We start from the raw sequence: 21,162 nt of genomic DNA on the forward strand, positions 1-21,162 counted from the left end.
ACCTTGGTGTTTTATTTTCCAGCAAGTCTTTATATTTTGTCCAGACATTAAACAATGATTTTCTGACAATATGGTTCTTAAAGGCCTTATTTGCTTTAACCTTGTCATACCATAAATATGCATGCCATCCAAAGGTATTGTTGAACCCTTCCAAATCTAACACATCAGTGTCTTCAAGAAGTAGCCAGTCTTTTAGCCAGCAGAACGCTGCGGCTTCATAATACAACTTTAAGTCTGGCAGGGCAAAGCCCTGTTTGATAACATTGAGATCAAAGGAGGAAAGGGATAAGATTTTGGGACTACACTTTGTAAAATCACTGGAGGTGTTGGATAGAAGAATTGAAATTTATAAAGATATCCCAAGACTACTGCTTGATCTTAGAGCCGCCTATTCTGAACTTGTTAAACTACTAAGGAGCAACGCAATTCCATTCAGGTGGGAATTTCCCCAAGGATTATCTTTTACCTTTAGAGGGAGAAAGGTCAAAGTGAGAACACTTGAAGAGAGAGACAAATTTCTGTTTACATACGGAGAGGACCTTCAAAAAAGAATTGAACTACCTTCTGGGCCTGAGGCAACGCCAGTACCAACATCAGCATCTGTGGAACCTGAAGACCCTGAGAAGATACCACCCCTTGAAAAATAACCAGATAGTTCAGGATGTCTCTGCAACTGTTGAGCTGGAATATTAATGGTTGTAACATTCCGGAAAAAAGGAAGAAAATATTTCATATATTAAAAAAAGAACAATTGGACATTATTTGTTTACAAGAAACACATGTGACGAGGCTCCATAGAAAAGTGTTAATAAATAAAAGATTGGGTCAGGAATTTGTATCTTCGGACAAAGTTAAGAAGAGAGGCGTGGTGATATATGCAAAAGAGAGCCTGTCACCTAAATTCCTGTTTAAAGATGAACATGGAAGAATTTTGGCTATTGAGATACAATATCAAGGAGAGAAACTGCTGATATTAGGAATTTATGCACCTAATGAAGGGAAATCGGAATTTTACAAGAAGCTGCAGGAGACAATGCTGGACTATCTAGACTACAACAACATCATAATGATGGGAGATATGAATGGGGTCGTATCAACTAACATGGACAAGTCACAAAGTCAAAATGTTACAAAAGACGGCAGACTACCTAAAACCTTTTTTGAAATGATTGACAATATGGATTTGATTGACATTTGGAGGACAAAGAACCCACTAGGAAGAGAGGGAACATTCTTTTCTGAAGCCCAACTGACCTGGACAAGAATCGACCAAATATGGATTTCTAGAGGCCTGGCGCCTAAGGTTAGAAAAGTGGAAATCTGCCCAAAGACCTGCTCCGACCATAATGCAGTAAAGATGGACATGACACTATTACCAACTGGATCCTTCAGATGGAAGATGAATGACAATTTGTTTAGAGATCAGGAAATTACCAAGAAGGCCCAAAAAGTTTTGAAGGACTATTTTGAGATAAACATGAATAATATGGTGGAAAAAAGAATAATCTGGGACGCAAGCAAAGCTGTAATGAGGGGATTCTTGATACAACAGAATGCAGTGAAGAAAAGAACACAAAATGAGAAAAAAGATAAGATTTTGGATAAAATAAAAGAATTAGAGAAGAAATTAAGAGTGAATCCGAAGTCACAGCCAACTCTGAGAGAAATTAAACTTTATCAAACACAATATTCTAAATTGATAAATCAGGAAATTGAATGGAAGGTTAAATTAATGAAACAAAAAACGTTTGAGTCGGCGAATAAATGTGGAAAACTGCTAGCTTGGCAGTTGAAGAGAAGACAAAGATTAAATACTGTTACAAACTTAGAGGTTGATGGAAAAAACATCCAGAATCCAGTGGACATTAGAAAGTGTCTCCAGAGATACTTCAAAAAATTATACACCCAAGGGCCACAAGATGAGGTTGAGATTAAACAATTTTTGGCAAAAAACGGACTATCTAAATTGTCACAAGAAAATAGGACAACCCTGAATTCTAAAATAACACGACAGGAGATCGAACAAGCTATCCAGAACATGCAACTTGGCAAATCTCCAGGACCAGATGGGCTGACCTCCAAGTACTATAAGACATTGAAAGACTATTTGATACAACCTTTGATGGAGGTCAGCAATGAAATTATGGAGGGGAGGAGGGCACCGGAGTCGTGGAAGGAAGCGTTTATCACATTAATACCAAAGTCGGAAGCTGAAAAGACACAACTTAAGAACTACCGTCCCATCTCTCTTTTAAATGTGGATTACAAAATATTTGCAGACATTTTGGCAAATAGATTTAAGAAAGTTTTAAATGAAGTAATTCATAAGGACCAGGCTGGCTTTCTCCCAGGAAGACATCTGTTTGCTAATACAAGGAACATTATTGACATTTTGGAACTTTTGCAAACAGACATAAATACAAAAGCAGTTTTAATTTTTATAGATGCGGAGAAGGCCTTTGACAATATCTCCTGGAAATTTATGATGGGAAATTTGAAAGAGATGGGAGTGGGACGGGGTTTTGAGAATGGGATTGAGGCGATATATTCAGAACAGAAAGCTAAACTGATAGTTAATAATGTGGTTACAGAAGAGTTTAAAATTGAAAAAGGGACACGACAAGGTTGCCCTATCTCCCCTTTGTTATTTATTTCGGTTCTGGAAGTGCTATTGAACATGATTAGAAGGGATCGGTTGGTGGAAGGAATTCAGGTCGGTCAGAAACAATATAAATTAAAAGCTTTCGCAGATGACCTGGTTTTGACCTTGCAGAAGCCAGAGCCCAGTACGAAAAGAGTATTACAATTGATTAATGACTTTGGTCGGGTGGCTGGATTTAAATTAAATAAACAGAAAACTAAGGTTTTGGGGAAAAACTTGACTAATACAGAGTCAGAACGGTTTCAGAATGAGACGGAACTTAATGTGGTTAAAAAAGTAAAATACCTAGGGGTAAACATAACAGCAAAAAATCTAAGTCTATTTAAGGACAATTATGAAAAATGTTGGACAGAAATTAAGAGAGACTTAGATAGTTGGTCAAAATTGAAACTTTCTTTGTTAGGCCGAATTGCTGCTATCAAGATGAATGTATTGCCAAGGATGTTGTTCTTATTTCAAACACTTCAGGTTTTGGACAAAACGGAGTGCTTTCAGAAGTGGCAGAGAGACATTTCTAAGTTTGTCTGGCAGGGCAAAAAGCCCAGAATTAAGTTTAAGATATTAACCGATGCAAAACCTGAAACTGTTCTTAACCTGAAGCACCACTTTAGCTAAGGGGGCCTCCTGCTGCTGCCGCCGCGCCGCCGGAGCACGATTTCTGTTCTCATCCTGAAGCAAAGTTCAGGAGGGACCTATTTCTGGGTTAGCGGAGTCTGTAGCCTGAAGTGTATGTAACCTGAAGCGTATGTAACCTGAGGTACCACTGTACAGAGCAGCAGGAAGCCAAACCCTTCTGCGTTTCACATGATGGCAGGAGGAAGGAGAAATAAGAGGGAAGCAGCCACGCAAATTCTCCCCACTATTGCCCACCATTTTCTCAGTGCCCATATGATGTATCTGGGCTTGGCCAAAAAGTAGTGAGCTCCATAACTCATTTGGACGTGAAAACTTCTTTTGTTCTTGGACTACCTAAGCAGGAGAGAGCAGGAGAGAAACCTGCTCTGCAAGCAATGCCAAGCCAAATATGCCCAAGTGAGTTGTTGCAAATTTAGAAAATTTGTCCCTCCTGCTGGTCCTGCAGTTGCCATCTTAGTGCTATATGTGAGCCCAGGCTTGTGGTTTGTCGTGGTCCAAGCAAACCACAAGCTGTAATCGGAGTTAGCTCTCGGCTTACCGTTCATGGTTTGTTTGGAGCAAGACCAGCTACAAGGCTGGGCTTGTATAGCTAAGCCAAACCATGGTTCAGCTTCTGGAAGTACAGCAACAGCAGGACTGGCTGAAGAGCAAAGAGGCTGTGATTTTCTAAACATGCACCTGCATGCTTGCTTGTTCATGCCAAACCATAGTTTGGCTTAGCATTATGTGTGAATTGAGCCACCGTTTGTCACAATGCTAGTTTTTCAATACTGTATTAACATGTTAACAACAGAAAAGGCTTGAGGTGCAGGGAGTATTTTTAAATGGCAGCACCCATCATTCAGTGCCATAACTCCTCCCCACTCCCACCACATCTGTATTGTGGTTTCTAAGATGACCGAAGAATGCAGAAATAGTAGATGAAACCTGGTAAATAGTAAAAGGGAGGGGGGAGAAAGGAAAAAGAAAGGGCCTTCTTTGATCAAGGCTATGGTGATTGTCAGGGAACTGCCATCGGAAGGAAGGGAAGTGAAAGGGCTCACACAGGTTGGGAGAGACTCAGCAGCTGAAGAGGGAACCAGTAGGGGGAGAGGAGCTGAGCTGAGGGAAAGGGAGCTGGAGGGATGGATCAGAGACACTTCCAGCGAAAACAGTGGGGAGGTTTCAGGACCTCCTGTAGGGACACCCACTCCTCGCCGGAAACTGTCACGCAGAGAGTCCAGAAGACGTGTTTCCGTTAAGGAGCTTTTATGTTGGAAGCGATTCCGAAAGCAACCACTGTCGGAATCTGCCAGCGACTGACGGAGCCATGTTTAAGGGGCTCCGTTACAGACAGAGGTTTGCAAACTTGACCAAACTCTGAGGGACTAGGATTTTACACACAAGCAGCTCATCGTCCCATCACAGCATTCCGACAGTCTTCGTGAGCAGCTTGTGCAGGAGAAGGCATCATGAGCAACCCAGCCGGAACCGGAGAAGCAGGAGCTGGAGCGGGTCCAAGCCTGGAAGAAAGGTACCGGGTGTTGGAGGTCCAGCTAGCGCTGCAGACGGCGAGGCTTGAGGAGAGGAGGGCTCAGGATGCAGACAAAAAGGGGAAAGACACCCAGCTCATCAGAAAGGTACCAGGATTGGTGCAGAAGTTTGGGGGGGAGCCCAAAGACTATCATGGCTTTCGGACAGAGATGCAATATGCCCTCAATCTGCAGTTTGATGAATTCCCTGACGAGGAATCACGAGTGGCTTTCGTGATTGGGCATCTTGAAAAGGGGGCGAGAGACTGGGTTAGACCCCTGATGGCAGCGAATAGTGACGTCCTAAAGGACACGATGAAGTTCTTTCGCGCCATGGATCTGATGTTTTCCAGCGATATTGAACAGGGAGTGGTCCGCAGACAGTTAATGGCTTGCAAACAGGGGAGCCGATCTGTCCGTGAGTACTGGACTGAGTTCACCATGTTGATCCATAAATTGGGGTGGGATCTATCGGCGGAACCCATTCAAATGCTCTTTGAAGAAGGGCTTTCTTCGGCTGTGAAAGACGAACTTTCCCGGGCGCCCAGGGCGGAGTCTATGGACCAGCTGACCAAATCAGCGCTGACCATAGGAGCGCGCCAGGAGGCGAGAGCATTGGAGAGGCGGGAAGGGAAGGGGGAACGTTGGAAGGAGTTCCGCATTCCAGACATTCCAGAGCCAACTTTCCCGCCGGCAGAGCCGATGGAAATCGGAACAGCGCGCGCGCGCGCAGTTTCAAAGCCCAGTGAGGGGGGAAAGAAGGAGGGAAAAGGCGCCCGGAAATGCTATCTCTGCCAACAGCCAGGTCACTTTGCCAGAGTCTGCCCCCAGAGGAAGGAATGGCAAGGGATGGTAGGAGCTGTGGAGGGAAGAGAGGAAGAAATACCGAAGCAAGTAAAAGCCAACGCCTGGCTGCCACCGTCGGGGCACAGCAGCCAGGCCAAAGAGCAGTGAAAGTGCCCACGCCAGAACCTCCTAAACCCGCCCTAGTGATAGAAGTGGCGCTAGAGCTGCCAAACGGACACCCTCTAAAGATAAAGGCGCTGTTGGACTCAGGCAGCTCCTGCAATTTCATGAGCAAAGAGTTTGCAGCTGAACACCAGATACAGACGATCCCTTTAAGCAACCCCCTGCAGGTGACCACGATCGATGGCAGGGAGCTGTTGGGAGGAGAAGTCAGCTTGCAGACCGTCCCAATGATAATGAAGGTGGCAAGGCACACCGAACTGATAGCGTTTAATGTGGCCACCTTGGGAGGAGCTCCCATTATATTGGGGATGAGCTGGCTAGCGTTACATGATCCGCTGGTGGGCTGGCATCAGAGAGTGGTTTCTTTTGGTTCAGCACATTGCTTAGAACACTGCAAAGAGGGAAAGGGTTTGGCAGGGGCCCAAGCCACCCTAGCAGGGACTGAAGTAACGGAGAACGTGAAGGTACCACGACAATACGCAGATCTCCGCGACGTCTTCAGCGAAAGGGAAGCTGACCAACTACCCCCGCATAGACCCTTTGACTGTCAAATAAATTTACTCCCTGGGGCACAGCTCCCTGTAGGCAAGCTGTACGCCATGTCAGACAGAGAGATGCAGGAGCTAAGAGAGTTCATTGACAAGAACCTGAAGAGAGGGTTCATCAGAGAGTCCAGGGCGGTGGGGGGCAGCCCAGTGTTTTTTGTGGATAAAAAAAAACACGAACAAGCCGAGGCTTGTGTGTGACTTCAGGGCCTTAAATGCAGTGTCAGAACCAGTGGCTTTCCCTATGCCCAGGATTGACGACATTTTGACAAGGGTCAGGAAGGGAAAGATTTTTACTAAACTGGACCTAAGGGGGGCGTACAACCTGATACGAATAAGGAAGGGGGATGAATGGAAAACCACCATGTTCACCCCTTTGGGGGCATTTGAATATTTAGTTATGCCCTTCGGCCTACAAGGAGGCTCCGCGTGCTTTCAATCGTTTATGAACCATGTCCTGGGGCCTTTGCTTTACAAGAATTGTGTGGCCTTCTTAGACGACGTGTTGGTGTATTCTGAGAATGAGGAGCAGCATGCGAGAGACGTCAGAGAAGTGTTGAGCAGGCTGCAAGCCAACCAGCTGTGGGTGAAACTGGAGAAGTGTCAGTTTCATACCAAGGAGGTGGAATTCCTGGGGTATCGCCTGTCAGACAAGGGATTGGCCATGGATCCCGGCAAGGTCCAGGCGGTGCTGGAATGGAAAACACCCAAAACAAGGAAGGATGTGCAGAGGTTCCTAGGATTTGGGAACTTCTATCGTAAGTTCATCCGAAACTTTGCCCACCTGACGGCGCCCATTACGGACTGTCTCAGCAGTAAGAAGAAGTTCGTTTGGACTGAGGAGGCGGAGCGAGCATTTGAGGAACTAAAAAGGGCCTTCGCCTCGGAACAACAACTCCTGCATGTGGATTTACAAAAACCGATGAGAGTGGAAACTGACGCATCAGACAGAGCTATTGGGGCGGTGCTTCTGCAGCCAGGGAAGGAGGAGTCAGAGTGGAGACCGTGTGCTTTTTTTTCGCGAAAGCTGAACAAATCCGAGAGGAACTACACGGTGTATGACCGAGAACTACTAGCCATTCATGAGGCGTTCCGGAGATGGAGGCACCTGCTAATTGGCGCACAACATAAGGTGCAAGTGTGCACTGACCACAAGAACCTAGAGTATTGGAGGACGGCACGAGTGCTCAACCAACGGCAAGTGAGATGGGCCCAGGAGTTCTCCAAATTTAACTTTGAGATTTGTTACGTGCCAGGCCCAGAGAACATTAGGGCGGACGCTCTCTCACGCAAACCTGAATATTTGGAGGGGGAGGGAGCACCCGAAGAGAGACATGTCATTCCAGAGGACCGCTGGGTGTGTGGGGCGGCATTGGTGGGACAAAGAGAACTGGTAGAGGAAACAGAGAATGATGAATACGCCCAGAATAAGCTCAGAGGTCTTAGGGGTGAGGGAGAGGAACCAGGGGGTTTCGAGGAAAGAAATGGAGCTTTGTATTACAAAGGGGCACTGTATATCCCTGAAGGAGACTTAAGGGGGAGGGTACTCAAGCAGTTGCACGACAGCCCCACGGCGGGGCATTTTGGACAACACAAAACCATGTGGTTGGTCACCAGGGAATTTTGGTGGCCTAAGGTGAGGGAAGATGTACGGGAGTATGTAAGAGGGTGTGAGCAATGCCAGCGAGCCAAAGGGGAGAGGCGGGCACCGGCGGGGCTATTAGAACCCTTACCAACCCCAGAACGACCTTGGGAGGCAGTGTCGATAGATTTTATGACTGATCTGCCGAAGTCCAAGGGGAAAACAGCCATCATGGTGGTGGTAGACCTACTAACAAAGATGTGCCACTTTGTAGCCTGCTCGCATGCAGTCACGGCGGAAGAGACAGCGAAGTTATTTGTAGAACACATTTTTAGGTTGCACGGGGTGCCATTGAGGGTGGTCTCAGACCGAGGAAAACAATTTACTTCCAGGTTCTGGAGGAAGCTCATGAGCTTACTGCAGGTGGAGGTCAACTTTTCGACTGCCCGGCACCCTGAAACCAACGGGCAGGCGGAAAGAGCAAACGGGGTCCTCCAGCAATACCTGAGGTGTTATGTCAATGACAGAGAGAATGACTGGGTAGAAAAGTTGGCGCTGGCGGAATTTGCCTACAACAATGCCGAGAATGTGTCCACAGGGATGAGCCCCTTCTTGGCTAATTATGGGTGTCATCCCAGGGCTTTCCCAGGGGGAGAAGGGGAGAGATGGGGTGTCCCGGCAGCCGAGCATTTTGTAGAAGAAATGGAAGCAATCCATCGTCAGCTCCAACTCAACTTAGAAAGGGCGAAGGAAGAATACAAGAGGCAGGCAGACAAGAACCGAAGGGAAGGTGAAACCATAAGGGTGGGAGATAGGGTGTGGCTGTCAACCCAAGGGTTGCCGTTCAAAGGAGGTTGTAAGAAATTAAGACCCAGGAGATTGGGTCCCTTTGAGGTCATTCAACAGGTCAACCCAGTGGCTTTCAGGCTCCGGTTACCCAACCACATGAAACTGCACCCAGTATTTCACAGGTCGTTACTGTCACCGTATGAGGGGGGACGAGAAGGGATGGCCACTCGGGGACCGGTCATAGAAGAAAGGGAATGCAGCAGCCATGTGGCAGAAATCCTCGACGCCAGATGGAAGGGGGATCAGGTGGAGTATTTGGTAGCGTGGGAAGGAGAACCGGAGTCAGAAAACACTTGGGTAATGGCAGAAGATATCAATGACGAGGTATTGATAGAAACGTTCCATCAAAGGTTCCCAAGGAAACCTCAGCCTGTGGAGAGGTTCCGGAGGGAATACTTTGGGACCACCGATGAGGAGGAGGAGTTGGAAGGATTCTCGGAATCGGAAGGGGAAGGGGAGATGGACTCTGAGGAGGTGGAGTACTTCGAGACCAGGAACCGCAACAGGTGGAGAGAAGTGTTCGGGACATCGGAAGATGAAGGAAGTTCATTCCGGGGTTTTGCCTCCTCACCGCCCGTAGAGGAGGGGGCGAGAGGGGATGAAGGGGGCCCTGGAGGGGAGGTGGATGTCAGGGAACTGCCATCGGAAGGAAGGGAAGTGAAAGGGCTCACACAGGTTGGGAGAGACTCAGCAGCTGAAGAGGGAACCAGTAGGGGGAGAGGAGCTGAGCTGAGGGAAAGGGAGCTGGAGGGATGGATCAGAGACACTTCCAGCGAAAACAGTGGGGAGGTTTCAGGACCTCCTGTAGGGACACCCACTCCTCGCCGGAAACTGTCACGCAGAGAGTCCAGAAGACGTGTTTCCGTTAAGGAGCTTTTATGTTGGAAGCGATTCCGAAAGCAACCACTGTCGGAATCTGCCAGCGACTGACGGAGCCATGTTTAAGGGGCTCCGTTACAGACAGAGGTTTGCAAACTTGACCAAACTCTGAGGGACTAGGATTTTACACACAAGCAGCTCATCGTCCCATCACAGTGATTAACAATCAAGAGACCACATGAGTAACGCTATGGGCACAGTGAGACTTTTCACTATACATTTCCATTAAACAGACATTCATTGTGGGTCACAAAAAAACATTTCTGAAAAATTAATCATGCTTCAAGAGCCATTTTTGATACAGCATGTGAGGGCTGTTGTTCAGGGTGCGTGTAGAGAGGAAAGCCTTCCTGGTACCTGCGAGCCTAAAGGAGTTATTTGTATTGTGCGCCAACTCAAATAACTTGACACAAATGCCAACAGGCATTTAAAAATAGGAAGTTTAGAAAGTATTGCTGCCCCCTCCACCCTGCTCTAACACAGTTGTGGTTTTCAAGTTTTAAAAAAATATGCCTGAAATATGACACACAATATTTTTTCCTTGTGGGGATAAAGTCATGAAAAAGATGTTACTGAATAGTAACATGTCTAGTTCCAGCAAGTCACAACTGAGTATGCTAAGAGACAACTCTTTAAAGAGCATCTCAAATGGCACCGATTGCTGGTCTTTGCCAGACTGTCTTGTTCCACATTGATGATGCCTGGTGAAAACAGCTACCACTGTCATTACTAAGCATTAGGCACCAAGATGCTAAGTGCTACATCTGGGAAGACACAGGGTAAGAACTGGTGTCTGAATGGCGCAGATAATGCCTTTATAAAGTGTTTGCCATAGCAGGGCCGCCATTTATTTACATGCCACTTCAGGCAGCAAAATGTCTTGGGCCTGCACTGCTGCCCAGAATGGTAAGATGGCTCCAGCAGAATTGGATTAATAATAATAATAATAATAATAATAATAATAATAATAATTTTTTATTTATACCCCGCCCTTCCCGGTTCAGAAAACCGGGCTCAGGGTGGCTAACAACAAATTTAAAACAATTATAATACGACATAGAAGCAGCATAAAATACAGTATAAAAGCATGAATGACAATAAAATTCAAAGTTCAAAAATCAATTTGGGGAAAATCCGTCCAATAAACATTAGATAGTCACCAGGGCTAGCTGGCTGAATTAGTCCTACTTGGGCCAGCGAGGAGGCCAGGGGAGAATTAGCTGTGGGGTCCCAGAGTGGGTAATCTTCATAAAAGAGGAGGGGGAGGGAAGAGAAGGAAAAGATCAGGCTGAATTCAAATTAAAGGCCAGGCGGAATAGCTCTGTCTTACAGGCCCAGAGAAAGGAGGTTAAATCCTGTAGGGCCCTAGTCTCATGGGACAGAGCATTCCACCAGGTCGGAGCCATCACTGAAAAGGCCCTGGCGGAGGATAGTCTAACTTCCTTAGGGCCCGGGACCTCTAAACTATCGTTATTCGTGGACCTTAAGGTCCTCTGCAGGGCATACCAGGAAATGCGGTCCCATAAATATGAGGGCCTTAAGCCTTTAAGTGATAAACCACCACTTAAAGGTGGTTTATCGGGTTAAGGCAGGAATTTCTTGACACAAAAATCCCCATGGCAAGAGTAGGAAGCAGGTGGTTCAGGCTGCAAGGATTCAGCATTCATCCCCATCATCAGTGACAGGATCGACGGTCTGAAGTCTCTAGCATGTGCAAGAATCAAATACATTTAACAACTGCGTCCAATCCCAGAAGTTATTGTGCCAATGTACCATTAAGAAAAGTAGCTGAAACAAAAGGTTATTGGAGCATTAGAACTCATGTTGTGCTACAGCCAGATATTGAAAGCTACTCAGCTTTATAGATTGGTCTTTGGGGACAGCAACCTATATGACAGTCGTTACCTACACAAAACAGGAAACTCTGACGTTAATCTGAGGGATGTTCAGGACAAGATCTGTTTACTTCAAACCATTCGTCTATGCATCTACGAGAGAGAGACAGAGAGAAGAATTATTTCTTTACTGCAGCTGAAACACAAAGAGAAGTTTGCTTATCAGTCAGCTCCACGGAAACAGAATTTTTTCCCCCAAGTAAATGCTTTCTTTATAATGAAAGTATCGTGTTAACTAGGGCAATCATTCAGAAATGGTTAACAGACTTGTAATTGATTAATCAATCAAAAAGCTATATATTGGAAAACCTCAGTAAAGGCGTCTTTTTGAGGGTCCTTGCATACTATGAAGTAAGATTTCCAAAGAAAAACAATTAAGAGGAAAAGTAAATATGCTGAGGGGATAAGCTCTAGAAATTCCACCTTGTCAAATCTCATTTTTAAATGCAAATCTATTAAAATTATTTCAGTGAATTATTAGAATGGTTAAGTGGAACAGATTCCCCCAGGAGGTTGTGGACTCGCCTTCCTTAGAGGTTTCTAAGCAGAGGATGGATGGCCATCTGTCATGGATACTTTAGTTGAGCTTCCTGCCTTGCAGGGGGTTGAACTAGATGACCCTTTGGGTCCCTGCCAACTCCACAATTCTATGATTCCAAGTCCCAGCTGCTGAATTCTGTTTCGCGTGTACTTACCCTTTATGATATATGCATAGACAAGGCAATCGTGCTATTGTATCCCCTTGCTGCAGCTCTTCCAGGCATATTGCACACTCTCCAGCATCTTTACTCAGCACATCCTCTACAGACACAGGCAAAACACAACAGAGACAAAAAAATATATATTTCATTCCCAGTATTGACAATATCCTTTAAAGAAATGGCAAGGAAGATGAGATCTATCACGTTGAACATTCAATGAAGTTAGCAGTCACAAAATCAAATCATACTGTGGTTTGATTTAGTCTAATGGAATACTGTTGTGAAACAAGCTACTGGAATGTAGGGCTAAAGATTACAATACCTCACATGCTTGTGCAGATAGAAAACAACAAGGAAGACCTGCATCAAAGCTTTCCAGCCAGCCATGCCCTCTTCCAGTAAACTCCAATGCATCCCACGCTCTCCCAGTTTTCCACCCTTGAACAGTTAGACAGCATTCTGTGACCACTAAGCATGCTTGGTCCTCACAGGCTCTTTTGGGGTTTTCCACCTCTTAGGGATTTCTTCCAAAGCCTTTTTGTGTGTGGGGAGGTGTTGCTTGGGGGTTTCTCCCCAAGCCTACCAACCTTCGTGTTCTAAATTGATGGTACCCACTTGGCTACTAAGGATCCACACTTGGAAAATGAGTTATTTATGATGGTATAAAATATATTTCAACTCAGATATAGACAGAAAATAATATAAATGCTCTCTCAGCCTTCCCCATAATTCAAAGATCAATATTTATAGTATATACCTCCTTACGGAACAGAGACCTTTATCACCTGAAGCCTGAACATGGAAAAGAAGCACCTCTGACATACTAGATTCTGTACATCCCTACTGCTGAAGTGGTGATCATAAAAAGTAACTAAACATCAACACTAGATACACCCATTCGCTTCCAGATTGCAAGTTGTGCAATATGGTTTCCAGATGGCATAGGGCTGGACAAAACCTGAGGCAGAATTTCTGCAAAATAAGCCCATGTGCTTGATTTCTGTAGCTTTACCTCACCAGAGTTCGCTCAAACTGGCAGAGGTTTGCCAGAGCCAACTACTACTCCTGCGCTGACCTGGAAAGCAGTGTTCCACGGACACCACCTGCCAGGCTTTCGAAGCAGCTGATGAATGTGAAAGAGGTTTAAATTCTGCACAGCATTGCCAATTTTGGATTAAATTGTGCTGAGTGCCTATCCATGTATGCTGCACCTAGAACTGTCTCTTACAAGAAGTGGATTGGCCTTGCCTTCTGCCTTTGCAAGCTAGGGATGGCTAAATCTATGCCTGCCATATCTAAATAACAAGGATATTCCAGAACCAGTGTGACCCTCCCTTTTCCCTTGCAATCCATGTCCATTTCCACTTGATTAGAAGTTCAAAACCAGCTCCAGAATTTGGAGGCATCTCTTTTTGTGGAGTGAAAATGAGTTCTGATGGTGTAAAACCAAAGGCATGTGACAACACGCCATAATTTAATTTCAAAGTAGGTTATGAATGATGGCACATAGATACCTTAAATGGTTTTCTTCCACTGAAGAAGCAGAAACTGGAAGTTTACAACTTCTTAACTAATGAAAGAGTAAAAAGTTTGTAAGTTATTCATACAACTGAATAACTTTTCAAGCATGCTCTCTATTTGACCAGACAAAAACAGCCAAGAAGGGGTTCCTCCCACCCAAATTGAGCATTTTCTCAGTAATTTACTACTAGTAGTGGATACAATGATCCCCCAAACGGGGATATTTTTGTAGGTGACAAAGCTGCAATACCAATGCAACAACAATTCTGTGATGAATCCTTTGAATTAATGTCAAGATTTACTATAAACTGATCTCTCTGTGTTGAGATACAAATCAGTAAGGAAAAATCAGAATTGCTAATTCTCTCCACAGAACTAGGGCTTGAAACAAATTCTTATTTGTTCCTGCGAAATCTTTATGAAATACTTTTCAGGCAATTTCAGTATGCTACATGAAAGGTAACCTTCCTATTTCCACAGTATGAAGAATTCGCAGAAGCTGGTCAAATTAAAATGTCCTCAGTTTATAAGAAGCAATTTCTACCTATACTGGCATGGTTTTATGAACCTCCTGTTTCTAGTCAATAATTAAAACATGGATTGCATTCACATGTAACACTAAACCACAATTTAGCACTATGTCAACATGCCTGAATGGGCCCGAGCCAAGAACTGGGCTTACATGCTCCATTCTGTACTCCTCTTCCCAAATGGCTAAGATAATGATTTTGGTAGTGTTTCGTTTTAGTTGGTAGGATCCTGGTTTAAACATACATTTTGGTAAGTTTCATACTATGCCAACTTGAAACCAAGTTAGCTTATTACAACACAGTCGTATCTTGGTTTTCGAAAAGCTTAGTACTCGAACGTTTTGGCTTCCGAACATCGCAAACACCGAAGTGACTGTTCCGGTTTGTGAACTATTTTTGGAAGCCAAATGTCCAACGGGGCTTCTGAGGCTTCCGATTGGCTGCAGGAGCTTCCTGCAGCCAATCAGAAGCTGTGCTTTGGTTTCCGAACGTTTTGGAAGTCGAACGGACTTCCGGAACGGATTCCATTCGACTTCCAAGGTACAACTGTAATTAGATTATTTGTTTGAATACACAGTAAGGCTGGGGTTAATTAAAGCATAACTAAACTCTGCCAAAGTAACCCTGGCCCTATAGGAGAAGGAACACACAACCCTGGCAGTTCACTTGTGCTTGCCTGAACTCATCTAACACTAAAGCAGGGGTGAGGAACCTCCAGACCGCAGGCCAAATTTGGCCTACATCCCAAATTGGCCAACTAAGCTGTTTTCCTAAAACCACGCCCATCATGCTCATGGGTACAGATGTGGCTGGAATGGCTGCGCAATCTAACTTCCCATGGGGAAACTTGATTGTGCAGCTGATCCCTGCAGAAAGCAGCTTTTCTGGCCCTTTGCTCAACTCCTGGGAAACACAGAGCTTGCAATGTGCTTTGCACAGCATTTCCCAAGCACCCAACAGCCAGTTGTTTGGCTATTGGCCAGGCAAAGTTGGACTGTGGTGATGGAGACAGATAAAATCTGGTCCACCAGGTCAAAAAGGTTCCCCACCCCCCTGCACTCAGCCATGATCTAAAATTATGGCAATCCAGCCAGTTGGCAGGGTATGAACTCCAAGCTTTTGTGGGATACTTAAAAACCAAGGGAAACCTGATTGGCATGGACAGCGAGGCCTAAGTGTCTTATGCCTACACTATGAAGAAGCTCACTCTGTTTTACCGACTGATTCACTTGGCACTTTAAAGGCATCTTCTCTAAATATCTATTTATCTGATTTATATGCCTCCCTACACCACAAGATCTCTGGGTTGTTCACAAGATAAAAGATGCTGAATTTTCTGTCCAATCCCCAATCACCTCTGAGCCTCATCCTGGCAGGCTTTGAGCTTGCACAATCCACTGTTATGAAGGCATAATTTTTAGAAGCAACTTTAAAATTCAAGTCTCGTTTCAGATCAAATTGATGTAAGCGCCTAATGCATTTACAGACTTTCCCACAAAGAGCCATTTCCACAAGTCTACTCTACAGTCTCCACGGCGGCCAGATAAGCTAAGACTCACATACCACAAGGCTCTCCTCAGTCTCCTCTTCTGCATAGCAAATGTTGTCACCGTAACATTGATGTACAGAGAAACTATACCCTAAGCAACTGCTTGGAGTGAATCAATGCCAGATTCTGAGCACAAACCCAATCATCCCTGGTTTATCACCAGTGTGGCATGATAAATGCAAAGAGAACATGACACACAGAGAGAACAAAGTCATAAATGAACCTTGCAGCAAACCAATTTGTACTGCTGTGGAGGTTTCCATAACTGCCATGATATCACTACCTGCTGCCACAAGGCAACCCAGACTGTGCAGACAGCACTTAGTCACACCCTTGCTTAGCAAGATCTATGATAAAGAAATAGAAGCCCCAGAGTTCTCTCCTACATCTGACCTGGCCTTGCTTAAACCAACTTCAGGTTCAGCTGCTTACAGTGGAGGCTAGTTAGACATAACTTATTATATGCTTTGATATTTAGTAGTTGGGTATGTAAAGATTTTACCACTGGAGAAAAGGAGATAGCTACTTAAAGGCCAATCAATTAAATGCTGCTTGTGCGTCAGTGAACTCAATATACTAGGTGCTTCTGTAGACATTTATATCAAGTCTGGAATCAGTAGCTTTCATGCACCCAAAATGCAAAATAAAAAGCTCTTCTTAGTAAACGTCTATACTAATGTAGGTCAAGGCAGCATGAGTAAAGCAGACAGCAAAACAAAAGCCTGTTATCTGCAATATATATTGGTTTTAATGAAAGCATCCAACAGGATTCCATGCTCTGCTCCATAACAGAAATATTTGCCATTCAGACGAAGCATCCAAATAATTCATCTGTTTCAGTGGAAATGGGGGCGGAAAGGGGGAGGGAAGGAGAGAGACAGACAAGCACTACAACTTGACTGATGAAAGATCAGGCATGTTACCTGAATACTTTTTTGTTCTTGAACCCTCAATGATAGCAGACCATCACAAAAGCAGCACACAATGTGCACTCCCCTAGAAAAATCAAGAGTGATAATAGATTTTATTTTAGTAATAGTACAGAAGCCGCCGAGAATAAAATGCTATTCCTTGGCCAGTGACAGTTGCCCTAAGTTGCAGAGATACTTCTAATTTCCATAACATGTAGATGTTTTTTAAGTGCCTGACATTTTGACACCCCCCCAAAAAAAAAACTTCATCTCCTTTGTGCTTATTTTACATGCCAGGGCAAGCAACAATGGACTCAAGTGCTTAAGTCCTCAAAGCAGAACTCTACTGCATGCAAAGAAAAGAGAGAAACTTAATAAAGTGTGTGTAAAATTAGTGAGAAAGCTTGTTGTTGTTGTTTTTTAATTATGTACTGCAGTCACTGATACTGGCAAATTAAGCAAACATCTTGTATGTCAAGTCGATTTCATACAAATATAAATTGACAATGATCAAACCAATCTTAAAATCTGATACATTAGTAAATTGTAAAACAATGCAAGTGGCATAGCCTAATGAAAGTTATAACATACGGAAGAATCTAAGAAGAGCCTGCTACAACAGGCAAATGGCACTTCCAGTCCGGCAGCCAGTTCTCAGAGTGCCAAAGTAATACCTATCGGAAGCCCACAAGCAGGACCCAAGCAAAAGAACACTCTCTCCTCCTGAAATTTCCAACAACTGGGATTCAGCAGCATTCTGTCCCCAACCAAGCTATGGCAAGAAGCTCTGGATGTTTTGATTTTACTCTTAACGAAGGACAAGCTTCAAACCTGTCTGTAGTTTTATTTTTACACATTTAGCAAGACTTCAATATGGCTGTTAACAATGCATTTTCTTCCTGGTAAGTCAAGGGATTGTGATGAGTTAATACAGTCATGCTTGCCTCAACCTCTCTTTGTTGGCATGTGTACCTGTAGAACCGTACCTCCCAAAATAGGGTGTTATTTATTCTTGCCTTTCAATCAAATGACCCTAAGTTAGGATCTTACGTTTTCAATTGAGGGGCTCTATAAGCACACATCCAAAGTAGACATTTACAGCAAACACATGGAGAGCAGAGTAGGGTGGACTCCAGGAGGTGGCCAATGCTGCATGTAATCATTGTTCTGAGGATGTTTACCCATTCTGAGTGCTTACATAGAGCCACAATGAAGACGGGAATACCAATATAAAAGACATATGACTTCCCTGAAAGTTTTAGACCTCAACAAATACAGCACTAAATCACTTCACAAAAGAAAAATGGTTTGCGTACATTAAGACCAAAATTCAAACCTTAGCATCTCCAATTATGGGTCCAGGCAGGTCTGAATAATGTCTCTACCTTAGACCTTGGAGGGCCAGCCAGGTTAGACAGTACTGAGCTACATACATCAATGGGCTGATTCAGGGCAAAACAGTTCTAGCACCTTATAGACAAACCAGTGTACTTGCAGAACAAGCTTTTGTAGTTTGAAATAACCCCTCTTCACTGTCATAGCTGACAGTTACATAGCTGTCTTCACTGTGAGAGTTACACCAAAGTTTGGCTTACCGTAGCATGTCATCTGAGCCCAGGCTAGTGGTTTGTCATGAGCTGTAGCCAAGATTTGTTCTTGGTTTACAACTTGTGGCTTGCCTGGAGCAAGACAAATCACGTGCCTAGGTTCAGACAATGCACTAAACCAAACCGTGGCTTGGTTCAGAGCAGCGAGACCAGAGGAAGAGCAAAGCAGCTGCGAGCCACAATCTCCTCTCTGGGAGCCTGCACCAAGTCATGGTTTGATTTAGCGTTGCACGGAAACCGAGTCAATATACATCTGTGAGGGGAAGCAGCTATGAAGGCAGAAGCTAAGGCAGCACCTATGTTCAGAGTCCTAACCACTAAGATACTGACACCTCCTAGAGAGACTACTTTTGGGGTGTTTACAGGAAACCAAAAGCACTGAAAAATGCACAAGGGAACCATGCTAGCTAGTCCAGTCCCACCCCCAATGACCATGACAGCCATGTCCCTCACAGCCAGGTGTGGGGCTCCTCAATATAAGGAGGAATACTGAGTAATTGCAGTAGTGAAAGATAGTAGCGTGTGTGTGTGTGTGTGTGTGTGTGTGTGTGTAGTAATCAGGAGGTTTCCAACAAATGAGGGGGCTCCCCTTGGTCTGGACTCTGCTTCATCTGTTGCAGAATATGGTGGCTTGTGGGGGCAAACTGCTGCCAGGAATTAAACCTGGTTTGTAGGATTTTCACCGACTGCCACTCCGCTACTGGATCAAATTCAAGGCATTGCCACTGTAAGATCCTTTACAACTCAGGACCAGGTTACATGAGAGACAACCTCATGCCATATATACTAAGTGGGTCGCTGCTGACTTCAGGAGAGCTTCTCCTTCAAGTTCCAAAGATATCAGAAGCTCCCTCCACAGTAACTTGGAGCAGGCTACACCAGTTTTGTAGAGTGGTATTCCTGTCACGTTATATGACAAACACACACTGTACTTTCTAGAAGCTATTGAATATATTTTTGTTCAAGGAAGCTTTGCAGCTGGATGGATAGCTCTCTGCCTGCTTAGGATTTGCTTGTGTTGTTTTTATTGTATTTTGTATATCACCTTAAGGTATGTCTGCGGAAGGTGATTAAACAAACTGAAAGCAGTAGCACCAGAGTGTCCCATTGAATGAACTAGTCCAGGCTCAGATTGACTAATGGAAAGGAAACACTTGGGAAATTCTACTTGGAATTCAACTCACCATCGTTGTGAGCCTGGACCAGTTTATTAACAAGTAATTTTCTAGACACTACGGTGGAAAAACATTATGGACATAAGCACCCTCTGTTGGAAACCTACTGACAACTATATATATATATCTACATGTTTTTGTGTAGAACTGCCTCTGTTCTGACTCACAACTAAAGGATTTACACCAGGTGTTTCAGTCTACAATACTCATCCAGTGAAATAAAAGTTCCACAGTGTTGTAGCCAGAAATAAATCTACTACAGGGCAGACCTAGAAAAGGAAAATGAATGCTACTTGTCACCCAAGTAAAACATAAGGTGCCACAAAAAAGTTGTTAATGCATTATACAGTGGTACCTCGAGTTACAAACACCTCAGGTTACAAATGCTTCAGGTTACAAACTCCGCTAACCTGGAAGAGTTACCTCGAGTTGAGAACTTTGCCCCAGGATGAGAACAGAAATCGTGTGCTGGCGGCGCAGCGGCAAGAGGCCCCATTAGCGAAAGCATGCCTCTAGTTAAGAACCATTTCAAGTTAAGAATGGACCTCCAGAATGAATTTAGTTTGTAACTAGAGGTACCACTGTAGTTTTAAATTTTCACAATGGAGCTTCCCCTTTGAAGTTGTTTTGTTGAAAATGGGGACCAATAGGAATAGATGTAATCCTGCAAGTTCTGAAGTATTTGGATGTAGACTTGCTATGGTAAAAACCTGCATAGCCACATCCATTAGGAGACCACTCCAGTTGAGTTGCATGTGTACACAACTGTTCAGGCACCTCTTCCACTGTTATTGTGGATGTTAGGTTCTGTATTCCACCATAGCTCTCAGCCTGACATTTTGTACACAATTCCTCAACAGCATGCAACCAGGGCCCTTAGATAAGCATTTCAAAGGTAAGATTAACACATTAGCTTAAACCCCTGTAAGTAAGATGACACTGTTATACAAATTATGGAAACACTGGGTGTTTCCAGTGTAAAAAATGTAAACAGTCAACACTGTATGAAATAAGCTACAATGTTAAACAATGTCACAATTCTCCGTCTTGGCGCAGCAAGCATTTTCCAATCAAAAATCCTTCTCAATAGTTCAGAAATTCCTACTTGGATTTTAACATAATCAAACCAGCAACACATACACACCCCTTCCTGCAATAAAAATTGATTTAAAAAACAAAAATAGGTATAAATTAACAGTACTATATTTTCATCTGAAATAGAAAAGATCGTTCCAGTATGCGTAACTCTGTCACAGAGTCGCAACCCTGGAAAAGACTGAGGCAGGCATAAATTGCAACCCTATCTGGTGTCTAAGCTGTTGCAGAAAATGCTGAAGTCAAGAATTTCCTTTGCTACTGACTCATACCACATCACATTTCAAACAAAATCCACATTGTGAGAGATCAATTACAGCTTTAGGATTTATTTACTTTTTAAAAAACACCAAAACACTTTAGCTAACAGTATACCAAAAACTCACAGACCTAAACTTAAACCTATTGCTTTCAATAGGTCTGCTCCAATTATGACTAATGTTGATTAAAGCTGCAATCTGATACACACTTAACTGGGAGTATGCCCCATTAAGCAGATTTCTGAGTAGACATACACAGGGCTGCAATGTAAGGTATAACAACTG

General features: G+C 44.1%; 1 protein-coding gene across 3 annotated transcripts in view; it reads right to left on the bottom strand.

Annotated features, from left to right (window-relative positions):
* ZNRF2 (zinc and ring finger 2) overlaps positions 1–21,162 on the bottom strand; it is a 63,716-nt gene that overhangs the window by 6,332 nt on the left and 36,222 nt on the right. The window contains exons 3-4 of one of the 3 annotated variants that reach the window (XM_080975088.1): positions 12,224–12,329; positions 11,539–11,621 (exon numbers count right to left, since the gene is read on the bottom strand). In XM_080975088.1, the coding sequence (XP_080831214.1) occupies positions 11,564–11,621; positions 12,224–12,329 (164 nt within the window). In that variant the 3' untranslated portion in view covers positions 11,539–11,563. Of the gene's footprint in view, positions 1–11,538; positions 11,622–12,223; positions 12,330–16,752; positions 16,826–21,162 lie in introns of those variants that run through there. The other 2 variants (XM_080975087.1, XM_080975089.1) reach the window with 2 other exon arrangements.

Source organism: Podarcis pityusensis, assembly GCF_964106645.2.
Source record: "Podarcis pityusensis genome assembly, chromosome: 12".
Lineage (NCBI taxonomy): Eukaryota > Metazoa > Chordata > Lepidosauria > Squamata > Lacertidae > Podarcis > Podarcis pityusensis.